Source organism: Drepanopeziza brunnea, assembly GCF_022702325.1.
Source record: "Drepanopeziza brunnea f. sp. 'multigermtubi' strain 214-2 chromosome Unknown ctg5, whole genome shotgun sequence".
NCBI classification, from domain to species: Eukaryota; Fungi; Ascomycota; class Leotiomycetes; order Helotiales; family Drepanopezizaceae; genus Drepanopeziza; species Drepanopeziza brunnea.
The window spans coordinates 2,343,435-2,355,571 of NW_027094068.1; the positions used below are offsets into that span (position 1 = coordinate 2,343,435).

The following is a 12,137-nucleotide window of genomic DNA, read 5'->3' on the forward strand; positions in this document are numbered from 1 at the left end:
TTCAACTGCAAGACCTAAGTTTTATCCGATAGTCGATTACACCTTCAAATCTTCTCGGTCGATCTTCAGTTCTACACTCGCAGGTCCAGCAGCACGCGTATCACTCTACGGTATGTCGACCATTTTCAAAGTTAAGCTGTTGCTGATTGAGGTTCAGTTGGCTGAACTCACCCTAGTCAGGGCACATTGGTGATTTTTGGACAATTTTATGTGGAGGAAAATTTCTTGGAAATTTCAGGGTATGTGAGATACCAATTTGCTCTATTTGTCTGACGAGGCGAGGGTTGCGAAAACCTCGACGACTATTCATGTCTCTGACTCAGATCAAAGACCTGGCGTTTAACATCCATGGCTGGACAATGCATGATGTCAATGAAGACAGCAACAAGGATATCGTCATCAATGCCCTGAATATATCGATGTATCCGTTTGACCGAGAAACGAGCGGGCTTAGTCCGTCGCGTATTTACAGGTCGTCGTCGTCCTTCACCGAACCCGAGCTCTGTCCACCTACGAAGGGTATCAATCGGGCTCTCCTAATTTGATACATGCTGCGCTCAACGCAGGAAATACACCTCTATCAGAACAAGCACTATTGGTACAGACTAGAGAGGAAATACTCTGTCACCTCTCGACCTGATAACGTTATCGCCTGGGACGGAACCGCTCCACCCATTCCAGTCGTTACCCCACTGTGAGATGAAGGTTTGGACTATAAACCTCGATTCTTCGCTCTGCTGGCACCCAGCAATGGGCTTTGTACGCCGTACTTTATCAAGAATAGAGGCATGGTGTTCTTTCGCTCCAAATACAGAAGCTACCGGGGTAGCGCTCAGAGACGTGAAATCAGTTGGGGAAACAATGTGCGAATTGCTATGAAAAAGATTACAGGCAGTCCTCAGGATGGTTATAAGAAGGATTTCAAGCAAGAGGACGGAGATGAAGAAGACCGGGATGGAGAGGATGAAGAGGACGGGGATGAAAAGGACGGGGATGAAGAGGACGAGGAGCAAGAGTACGGAGAAGATGATGACGAAGAGTCAGACAACGACGAAGATGTTGCCTACAGTGAAACTGAAGAGGAAGAATCTCCCCAGGCGAAAACGACAGCTCGAGCTGCTGCAGGATCCTCGAGAGCCTCAAAGTACGATGAAATTCTCAAGCAGCTTGAAGAACTATCAAAGCAAGATTCAAAGCAGAAGAGAGCAAAGCTTGCGACTGCGAAGAAAGCTTTCGATGAGAGAAGGCTTGCTTTTGAGCGGGATAAGCAAGCGTTCGAGCAAAGCACCCGAGCAAAGGAGGGGATTTTTGCGAAACGAGAGCTGGCAATCATTGCATCGGAGCAGCAGTCTAAAACACGTGAGGAGAAGGTACGGAGCCGGGAGCTGGTGGCTATGGAACGGGAACAAAAAACCAAGAGCCGTGAGGAGAAAGTGCAAGGATAGGAGCTAGATCTGCAGAAGATCCACGCTAAGGTTTGGAAAGACGAAATGATGATGAAAATTTGGGAGGAGAAAGTTAAGGAGAACGAGGAAGGGATGCGGAAGAAGGAGAGTGCGTTGGATGAGAAGTTGGCTGAGCTGGCTAACACGATCAGTGGTCTGAGACAGGGCCTGAAAAGACCTATGGAGGACAGGACTGGACTAGATGTGAAGGTGAAGAGGCAGCGAGACTGAATCTCTTTGCGATGCTGAGGAGTGGGATCTGGCGCGATGATTTTTCTGATTACACTCTCAAACATACTTACGGAGGTGGAGCCTCAGCGTGTTTACAAACGCGTACATTACACATATCTATTATTGCCTACCTACGGATTGCAAAGCATTTAACTTACCCTTTTCCCTTGATCGATTTCCACCTTAGGGCTCTGGAAACTGGTACCTGGATGTAGTTGATCTCGAGGAGCACTGCCCACAGTACCGGTAGTAGGTAGTGAGTAGTAGGTGCCCGGAAATCGCCTCGAAAACACTCTTTCAGTCTTGCTTTTCTATCCTTTTCTGGGGTGATTGTTCCTTTGCACTTTCGAACATTCTGCTCACCCCGTATCATTCATTACCCACCTTCCTAGGTAATCTGTTAAGCTCGGCAAAATAATATGAGTATAAGCATACGAGAAGATCGCCTTATTGAACCGAAACTTGTAGTTGATAATTTACGAACCATTTGAATATCTTGCGGTCGACTTCGATCGATGCATTATTGACTTGCGCTATTAGGAAATTTATTCTGATCAAAGTGTGATTTAAGAGCCGCGCCGGAACACATGAATCCGGCGTTGACAGTAATAGCAAAAATTGATATCAATATGCAAAGTGATTTCTCCCCTCCGTCGCCCTAGTATGGATGGATCATCCAAGCGAAGGATATATTGACGTTCGCCACCCAAATAAGCGAGTCCCGTTACTAGTGACATTCTAATCAGTGATCCATCCACCCCAGACGTCGGCAGATATATGCCGGAGTCTGCATTGACCTCATGATTGCGTGTTGAAGTCCGAAGATGGGGAATTCTCGCTCTCTCAGCAACAACAATAACAACAATATCAATATCATGGCTGTCCAAGAAGAAGATCCCGAGTCGCTAGCCCGTCGCAATGAGCCGCCGACTGAGCAGACGGCGTTGCTTAGTGACCACCGATCGGTCGCGAGTGAAGATGAGCCGGAGCCCGGGAGCGGCCATCGCCACGCGAGCTGGTGGTTGTGGCGAGGATTTTGGCTCGTTCTTGGGGCTCTGATTTTGGCGGTGTTTGTCAAGGGATGGGTTGACGCTGGAGGAGATGTGAAGGTATTTTCGAATCCGTGAGATGCTTCACCGGTACTGATGAATAATATCTAGTTTGACTTCAAGGGAGCGCTCAAGCGAGCCCTCGGAGGGGGGTTGAGTGGTGCCGCGGCGATGGTCTTGCAGGTGTTACTTTTGATGGTATATGATTCTCACCTTGCATCAGGAGAGTAGCCGTACTGATACTTTCCAGCCTCTACGGACGATTATGAACTATCAGTATCGATTCGGGACCTCGTTCACCGCTGCCACAAGAACCCTTCGCCAAGATGGGGGTTTTCCTCGCTACTACCAGGGCATGAGCGCTGCACTTGTGCAAGGTCAGTCACAACCTTCCAACCATCGCTCAAGTTTATTTTCTTAAGATATGGTAGATTTAACAATTTTCAGGACCCGTCTCTCGCTTTGGTGATACAGCCGCTAATGCGGGGATTTTGGCGCTGCTGGCCTCCAACTCCTACCTGAAGGATATGCCTTCTCCAATTAAGACCATTTTTGTCTCACTTTGGTATAACAGCATCATGTCCTTCAGTATTCAGTATCTGAGCTAATTCGCTCAAGCGCCGCGTCGTTCCGCATGATCCTCACCCCCGTCGACACGCTCAAGACGACACTTCAGGTCCAGGGCGCCCGCGGCACAACTCTTCTTCGTCAACGAATCAAAACGAGTGGAGTGGGAAGTCTCTGGTGGGGAGCGTTCGCCACTGCTGCCGCTACCTTTGTTGGGAATTACCCGTGGTTCGCAACGGTACGTTCAACCCCCCCAACCTAGAGCATCGCCTTAGTCGCACCTCTGCTCACAGAATCAATATAGTACAACACCCTCATGGACGTAATCCCTGCGCCATCGAAGGACTCCCTTTTTGTTTGGCTTCTCCGCCTCGCTTTCATCGGTTTCGTCGCCTCTGTAGTCTCAGATTCAGTGTCGAATTCCTTGAGAGTCGTGAAGACATATCGCCAGGTCAACGACACTCAGGTATCGTATGGTGAGTTTATCTCCACCCTAGCTGAACTCGAACCGTCGATTTTAGAGAAGGCTGCTGATAATCTACAGTTGAGGCAGCAAGGCTCGTTATCCGTCAAGACGGGATTGCAGGGCTGTTTGGAAGAGGCCTTAAGACGAGGATATTGTGCAACGGCCTCCAGGGACTGCTATTCTCGATTCTGTGGAAGCTCTTTTTGGACCTGTAAGACCCCCTTCTACAAAACCTTAAAGCGATATTTTCTAAACTAACGATGATTTGCAGCTGGGAAAAGAAAACCAGCTCCTGAGATCCAACGAAAATTACAAAATCAGCATTTTACTTGTTTGAATTGCTTTAGCCAGCGTTTAGAGTATTTAAAACGGAATGGATATCCAGCGACTGCATTGTAACTAGACGAGATCGATTTAATTATTGGGGTGGTCGTTTATTTTCATTGCCTATCATGGCTTCTCCTCATAATTTATATCGGACTACAATATAGATATACCGGCAATGTACAAGGTGTGGTGTTAAAACCTCGAATATAGAAAAAGAATGTATTCTCCGTCATTTTTATTCTGGTTCTCATTCAAATACACCACTTCTCGTTCGCAGCCAAGCAGATTAGGATGCACCCATGGGCCTTCCTTCTAGGAGTCTATAAACTATCTCGCGGTTGAAAAAGTTTCCCGTCTTCGTAACCAGTTCCTGTAAAATTCTTTCTTCCTCACGAGAAGTGCGATTGATATATATATATATATATAAATATAGATAGATAGATAGATAGATGGATAGATAGATAGATAGATAGATAGCAGTCAACTGCCAACAGCTCAAGATTCGACATCCTCATGCCACTTGGACCCCAAAAGCAGCAAGCATATAAAGCATCTCGGTATGGTTCGGTTTTGAAGATGCCGACACGGAGACCCAGAGCAAGGTACGGCTACGTTAATATTTCGCTTCGGGATCACTAAGTAAGATCACTAAGTATCAGGGAATGGTCTGTTGATGTCGCCGGTTGGCGGCTCATTATTGAGTATACGGGTGCCAGTTATGCTGTGTTACTGAAGGGGTTAATGTAGATGGTTGGTTGAGCAATGATGAATGATTTGCCGCCTCGGGGCGATGGGTGAAGCTGTGACGCGAATTTTTTTAACAACACCTCGGTCGATGTTCTAGCTTCGCTACCGCGTTTATCGTTTGGAAGTATGAGATTTTTTTCTCCTTGCTTTTTTTTTTTTCTTCCTGCTTTTCTTCTGGTTGTTTTTTTTTTTTTTTTTTTTTTTTTCGGCAGGCAGATCAAGTTCTTGAAGACTTGCCGAGGGAAGAGGATGAAATGCTGCGGCAGACTTCGCTGATTGCGTGTAGATTGCTTGGTTGCTGCTTGTAAATGTCAGCTTAGACGTATGGAAATTAGGAGGGGGGCGCCAGCCGCAAAAGAAAAAAAAAATTACACAAGGCGGAGTTGATGGCGCATATAAGAATAGCATGGTAGAGCCTTGCGATTCCCCACGCGGGGGCACTAGAATGACTATGAGCTGGAGAAAAAGAAGCCGACCGAGTCGTTGCGGGGAGATTCTACGTAGATCCACGGGCGGAGCGGAGTAATCCAGTATGGGGGTCTTGGACTGGTTATATCGCCGATTAATACAGTATTCTTTTTAAGTGTAAAATTAGTGCGGCAAATTATTTCACGGCAATAGTTGCTTGTCGAAGGCCCCCTGAAGCTATTTGCTGGGTACTCTCCCATCTCCTTCCTCGGAATCGAGACCTTTGCTCGCGATTATTCGGTTCTGATTGGGTAAACGTACGGTTGCTGAAGAATCTCGGGGGAAATCCACAGAGACATGGTTTGTTGATTTAAGTGGAGGCATAAGCGAGCAGGGAGCGTCTCGCTAAGCAATAATAGAGGGCAGTCACTGGCTGCCCGTACGAGTAAGCCCTGTTAACGAGGCTTGGGACGGAAGCTTGCATGTATATATCAGTGGAAAGATTGCTGATTGGGGGCTGGCCTCACCTCATCATATCAACCGCCAGCCGCATTGCCACCGAGTGCTCCACGTTGCACGATCTAGCATCAGTCCGGTCTCAGGAAGGGTTACCAGAATGGGGCGCAGCTTGTCAGCCTGTGGACGGTTGCCTCCCGCTGAAGACTGGACCCGCTACCTCTCCTGTCTTGCCATCTCTCATATATAGGTTTTTCCTTCTTCCGTTCGTCGCTACTTCTTTGTTCCCGCCATGAGGGCCCTACTATCGTTTTGTCTTGCATTGGCATCCTGCCATTCGGCTCTGTCTCTCTGTCTTGAGTCTGCAGAATCATGTGCGGAGCCACTTCTGGTGGCAGAAGATGTGCCTCTCGTCGCTAGAAGGGAGCTCCTGGGTGAGACAGTGATTAAGGCTAGGCAACAACCAGGTGTCGTCGCAGCAAACATCTTCCTGCGAAGAGGATACCATGGATGTATGGATAACCCCCTCCCTTTTTCTCTAATTGAACCTGTGACTAACAGCGTATTGTAGCGGTTGTGGTTGGGAACTATGTGTACATTGATGGAGGCGCATTTTCGTACACAAGCGGTGGATCACCCCAGATATTATATGCGACAACAACATTATCGATTGATATTTCAAAGTCATGGGTCAACTCATCCGTCGTCATCAACTCATACTCGAAGCCCAGTGGAGTACCGTGCTTGGACGACGGGTCTCTTTGGTATAGCGAGAAGGAAAATTCTCTGATTCTTGGATTTTCAGGCGCAGCGGCACGTTTCAATACGCCAGCCCCATGGCCCCTAGGACTATGGTCATTCAAACTAGACAGCCAAGGTGGAGGAATATGGAGTCGGAAGACGGCAGCCACATCAGCGATAACCAGCAAATCTTTGACTCGGCCATATCAAGCACTTTCCGCTTTCGGGGGAGACAGTGCATTCACGCTGGGAGGATACGAGAATAGCAGGTCGAGCCCGGCGACCAAGAACTTGACTGATTCGAGACCAGTTCCTGGGATCGTTCAGTACAACATGGCTACGGGTACTTTCACGAACTCGAGCGCGTCTGGCTACAATTTTAACGGTACTGCGGAGCGAGGGGTCCTTCACTATGTTCCATCCTTCGGACCTCAGGGAATCTACGTTATCTTAGGAGGTGATGTCTCGGATCTGGATAAATACTCGGCCGGGCAGAAACTCCAATCCTTCCAAACTCTGACTATCTTTGATCCGGCAACGGGCACTTTCTATAACCAGACAACAACTGGAAACACCCCGAACGGCCGCATAGAGTTCTGTGCTACGGGGGCCAACTCGACAAACGATACATACGAAATGTGAGTCGGGCAGCCTACAGTATAAGACTAACTGCTGATACGTGATCTTGTAGATTCATCTACGCGGGATGGGGAGGTCATCTTGGGTCCGCCGCCTTACCATATGATGAAATCTACATCCTCACACTGCCAGCATTCCAGTGGATCAAGGTGCCTTATCCCCCAGCAAAGCCTAGGCACGGCCACACCTGCGAGACCGTGGGGAACAGGCAGATGCTGGTCATCGGGGGGGTGGATACTCTGCAAGACACGGCAACGAACGCTGCACCGTCGTTGGACCTGGTGACTTTCTCCACCCGAGATCAGTTCGCTCAAGGGCTCGCCATTTTCGACATGACGAGGCTTTCCTGGGCGAATCAGTACGACGCAGGTGCTCCCGCCTACGAGCAGTCTGATCCGGTGAGAAACTACTATGCTTCGAAGTAAGATTTTCACCCCTGGACACAACTCGATGACCTCAAATTTAACGGAAGAACAGCGCCAGAGACCCTGCTACCTGGGCTACGTCCGGCTCAAAAAGCCTCAAGGACGTATTTGCCGTCACCCATTTCACTAATCGTAAGTCTTTCCACCTCCGGGAGGAACTCACGAGTGTAGACTGACCATCTTCAGCTCCAAGCACCCCAACGCCTTCATCTTCAGCCACCAACGCCCCTACGTCGTCGCCCAAGAGTTCCCACACGGGCGCGGTAGTAGGCGGCGTGGTAGGCGGGGTCCTAGGCCTTGCTGCTATCGCCGGCCTCATCTTCTTCCTCACGCGGCGACGCAAGCGCGCAGCCGCCGCGTCCGAGCTCCCATCCAACGCTGCAGGAGGCGGTGCTCACACGGAAGACGACGGTCAGGTGCATTACCAGGGCGAAGACCGCGGTGACTTCAAGCCTTACGCACCCGTCATGTCGGAAGTCCCAGGCAGTGTTGTGGCTGGGAGGGAGGGCTATGCCCAGGAGATGAACACGCCACCGGCGCGTTATGAGATGGATGCGAGACAGACACATGAGATGGCTTAGAGAGGGCCTTGAGGGCAGGGAGGGAGAAGAACAAAAAGGATTTGCTGACTCGTTCTGTTGCATTGTTTCATACCCCCTTTCGGTTATGTTTTGTTTTGTATCTGGGGTTGGCGCTATAGCGGTGACATTTAGCGGGCGTTTTGGAAGCTGGGAAAGTAGTAGATGTACATAGTGTGGGATCTTAGCGTGTGGAGAGGAGCTCTGTCTCTCTGAAGTGGAAAGTTGATATCAAGACCACACTCAGCAATCCTCTAGTCTGAGTATGACGATTCGCTAGTTTTCGTTATTTTTAGAGATGATTGTGGTTCGTCTGAGCTAGATTTGCCATTGCGAATTAGCTCGAGGGGTTTGTGTTGTCTAGGTGTATCCGCTACTATCGAAGTCATCGCTGCCGATGTAATATAATATATAAAGGGATCTTCTATTGGGGAGGAGGAGATGCGGTAGTGGTATACAGATGAATGGGATCCGTCGTTCTCGTTACTGTCCAATTTTAAGGCCTCCCAATAAAGCCACTAGTCCCCGAGCCTTCCTCCAACCTTGAACTTACTGTAGATATTACGAGCCGTCGACTAAGCAGCGGTAAGGCTTAGCGGCGACGTTATTCACATCGAACTAGGTTTCCCGCTTCATTAGCCGACGCACTAGTAGCCTCAAGAAGTCCCAACGAGCCTTTTACACAACTACATTTCAATATACAACTACTCGTGCGGCCAGCATATTTGTACCCCCATCGAAATCCATCCCAAAGATAAAGTCGTCGATTTAGAAAGATTGACGCACAAGGACAGACATGCAGGCCGGACGAGTATGTATGTCTGGAACCAAAAAAATTATAAGCAGCGCATTGTCTTGAACTAGTAGTATCAAGTAAGTTGACGTAAATGGCAAGCAGCTTACGTGATATCAAAGCGAGCTTGAGAGTGCACCTACCAAGGTATATACGCGCAATTGAGAGTTTACTGAATTTAAAGAGGCGTATTTGTTTGAATGATTTGAAGTTCGAAATAATAGTATATTTCTAATCTTCAATTGTCAGTACCGGTACTTTAATCACGTTGTTTGCTATTTTCTATTTTAGGATTCTGCTTCCCGTCATTACGCGCACTTTTTAACTGACCAATCAATTCTATTCGCTAAAAAAAGTTATTTGCATTTTTTTATAAGGCCACATTCCCTTTTATAAAGCTTTTATAAAGGAAGGAGCTCTCCGGTAATACAAAGCTTCGCAAGCTCGCTTTAATTACGCCTCGAAAGTGCCTCAGAAGTTTAAATTCCACTTTAAACCCTTTAGTTTTCTTGCTTTCGAGGGGCAATTGACTTGAAATTGACACGAGGCTTCCAATCGCGTTCCCATTGAATAGTCTTGTCCGAAAATTTCCTTAGCTTTTTTTCTGTTTTAAAGCATTTGGCCCAGAAATCCAAATCACCGCCAGTTGCCATTTGCTTTGGAATAGTCATCTGTCGTTGCTGATCGGCGCCTTCAACCCAAGAAAATCGCAGCGTATTCTCGGGCTCATATATATCTCTATGTCTTACTATATAGTTCGCAATAACTGATTCCTCTGCGCCATACAATCTCGTTGTCTGAAACCGACGAAGCGCAATAAGTATTTCATAAGATTGCGGAATCATCGCTTTGCGAGCTTTTTTCATCTTTTTCGTATTCGCTTTAACAACACAATACCATTTTCCTTCTTGACTTTCCCAGCTAGGTTTGTCTCCTAGTTTAAATTATTAGCTCTGCGTATTAAATAGCGGTTTATATAAATTAACTTACGAAGGTAAAAGCCAGGTCCTACTTGAAAGTTTGTAGCATCTTGCACAATTAAATCGTGGTTTTTATTGATTAGATCAGCGTGCTCCTAAAATTCGCGTAATTAGTATATAAGCTAATTTTATATAAATAATTTTATATAAATATAATCAAGTTTAAAGCTTACTTCAGAAACCATTGCATAGCCGATGACTTGCTTTCTACTCCATCTCCACCAAAATCCATGAGCTCCATTAAAGAGGCTCAAGACTAGCAAGAGTGCGAAGGTAGATTGCAATCGTAGCATCGTGTTAGTATAAAGTCTTTTATTGATGCGAGCTGATGAGAAGAAATAATGCTTAAGCTTGTAGTGCTTGCAATAGAAGATGATAATGATTTAAGTATCGTCTTCTTATTCTTATATGGAAAATATTATCTTTAATATAAAATCAAATTTAAACTTAGTCAATTATTTATAGTATTGCAATATTCCACGGTACAGCCCTAAGTACTACGTATTACCCCTCGAGGGTGCCTTAAAAGTTTAGTTTTTTCTTTAAACCCCCTGGTTTCCCTACCCTCAGGGGTAATACTTACGCTTGCGACGTAATTCTTTTTGGATTTAAAAAGATCGACGTTACTTTAAAAATAATCTATCGAAGAAAAGGATGAGAACTCGGCCAGTTTATTTATAATATTGCAATATTCCTTTTCGATTTTAAAAAGACCGACGTTACCTTAAAGGGGAATGCAGGAGCATTTAGACGGTCAGCTGATCGTCTGATAACCATCTCTTTTAGGGACGATTTTAATAAGTTAGCATAGCTGGTGGATCACCTTAGGCTTATACTTAAGATTGAATAGAATTTGAAAACAAACGATTTAAATAATTTAAATTTTAACTAAAACAAAACTATTTTATTCGATTAAATGATTTTTTTTTAAATACTCGTCTTTTCGTATAAAAACCGTCCTATGGCCGTCCCATGGCCGTCCCATGGCCGTCCTTGAGCTTAAAACCGTCCTTGAGAACGTGAATTAGTAATCAGATAATCTTTCTATTGCTTGCTGGACTACCTTAAAGGCAGGGGGTCATTTGAGCGGTCCTCTGACCCTCTTTTATAAAAGACGATTATTAGACCGTTTACAATCAGTACTAGTTACAAATCAAGAATAGTTCACCTTTTTGATCGTCCCCGAGCTTGGGACCGTCCTATAGCCGTCCTATAGCCGTCCCCGTCCATATTTTTAAAGCAAGCTTATTAATAAGCTCGTTTTAAAAAATTGAAATAGTTCGATATTTATTTTTAAAAAAAGTATAGTTGTAAATAAAAATTACTTCTTAAATGGAATCGTTTTAGTAATAATTTAATAAATTCGATGCTAAGATATTTCTCGGTATCGCTACTACGGCTTATATATCAACGCTTTAAATTTTTAATAATCGGAATCGATCGATTCAGTAAAAGTTCACCCGCGTAGATGCGCCTCTTGAGCACCTGGGGTATATGGGGGGGGGGGGGGGGGGGGGTTGGTGATAAGAGGGTAGTCTACCTAGCAGAAGGTAGACTGCTAAGTAATTGAAAAAAAAAATTAAATTTATTTGCTTATTAATCAACGCCTTCCGGGACGGTTTCAAGTTCGGGGACGGCCTTGGGACGGCCTTGGGACGGCCACAAGACGGTCTTAAAACGGTCTTTTTATAAAAAGACCGACTTTTATAAACGATTATTTAATCGATTAAAACCGTTTTATTTTAGTAATAATCTTTTCACGAAAAGACGAGCTCTTATAAAAAACGATTCAATCGATTGAAATAGTTTTATTTTAGCTACGATTTAAATAATTTAAATCGTTTGTTTTCAGATTTTATTCAATTTTAAGTATCGGCCTAGGGTAATCCACTAGCTATGCCAACCTCTTGGAATCGTCTTCTAAAGAAACCGTCATCGGATTGTCAGCTGACGGTTTAAATAACCCTCTACCTGCCTTTAAGGTACTCTTTACTACCTCATCCACCTAGTACCCCCCCCCCCCCCCCCCCCCCCCCCCCCCCCCCTCACCTTTTGCTACCCGCCCTACCTACCTAGGCTGAAAGAGTGGCCATCGTACGCGGTTGAACTTTTGCTAAATCGATCGATTTCGATTTCAAAAAAATTAAAGCGTTGATATACAAGCCGTAGCAGCGATACCGAGAAATATCTTGGCGTCGAACTTCTTAAATTATTATTAAAACAATTTTATTTAAAAGATAATTTTTATCTATAACTATATCTTCTTTAAAATAGTTATCGAACTA

The 12,137-nt window shown here is 45.7% G+C and overlaps 3 protein-coding genes across 3 annotated transcripts; all 3 read left to right on the top strand.

Annotated features, from left to right (window-relative positions):
- Positions 1–308: 308 nt before the first annotated feature.
- L3040_003986 (uncharacterized protein) lies at positions 309–1,676 on the top strand (the record flags this gene model as incomplete). The annotated part of the gene is made up of 4 exons (XM_066156622.1): positions 309–453; positions 610–694; positions 749–1,370; positions 1,446–1,676. The coding sequence occupies 4 exons, from the start codon at positions 309–311 to the stop codon at positions 1,674–1,676; spliced, it is 1,083 nt and encodes a 360-aa protein (XP_066012198.1).
- An 875-nt stretch (positions 1,677–2,551) lies between these two features.
- Positions 2,552–4,054, top strand: L3040_003987 (uncharacterized protein; the record flags this gene model as incomplete). Its single annotated transcript, XM_066156623.1, has 8 exons — positions 2,552–2,785; positions 2,837–2,923; positions 2,976–3,102; positions 3,173–3,290; positions 3,344–3,530; positions 3,597–3,768; positions 3,837–3,969; positions 4,030–4,054. 8 exons carry the CDS (start codon positions 2,552–2,554, stop codon positions 4,052–4,054), a joined length of 1,083 nt encoding a protein of 360 aa, XP_066012199.1.
- A 1,934-nt stretch (positions 4,055–5,988) lies between these two features.
- Positions 5,989–8,082, top strand: L3040_003988 (uncharacterized protein; the record flags this gene model as incomplete). The annotated part of the gene is made up of 5 exons (XM_007294831.2): positions 5,989–6,208; positions 6,268–7,075; positions 7,129–7,497; positions 7,554–7,633; positions 7,688–8,082. 5 exons carry the CDS (start codon positions 5,989–5,991, stop codon positions 8,080–8,082), a joined length of 1,872 nt encoding a protein of 623 aa, XP_007294893.2.
- Positions 8,083–12,137: the final 4,055 nt, after the last annotated feature.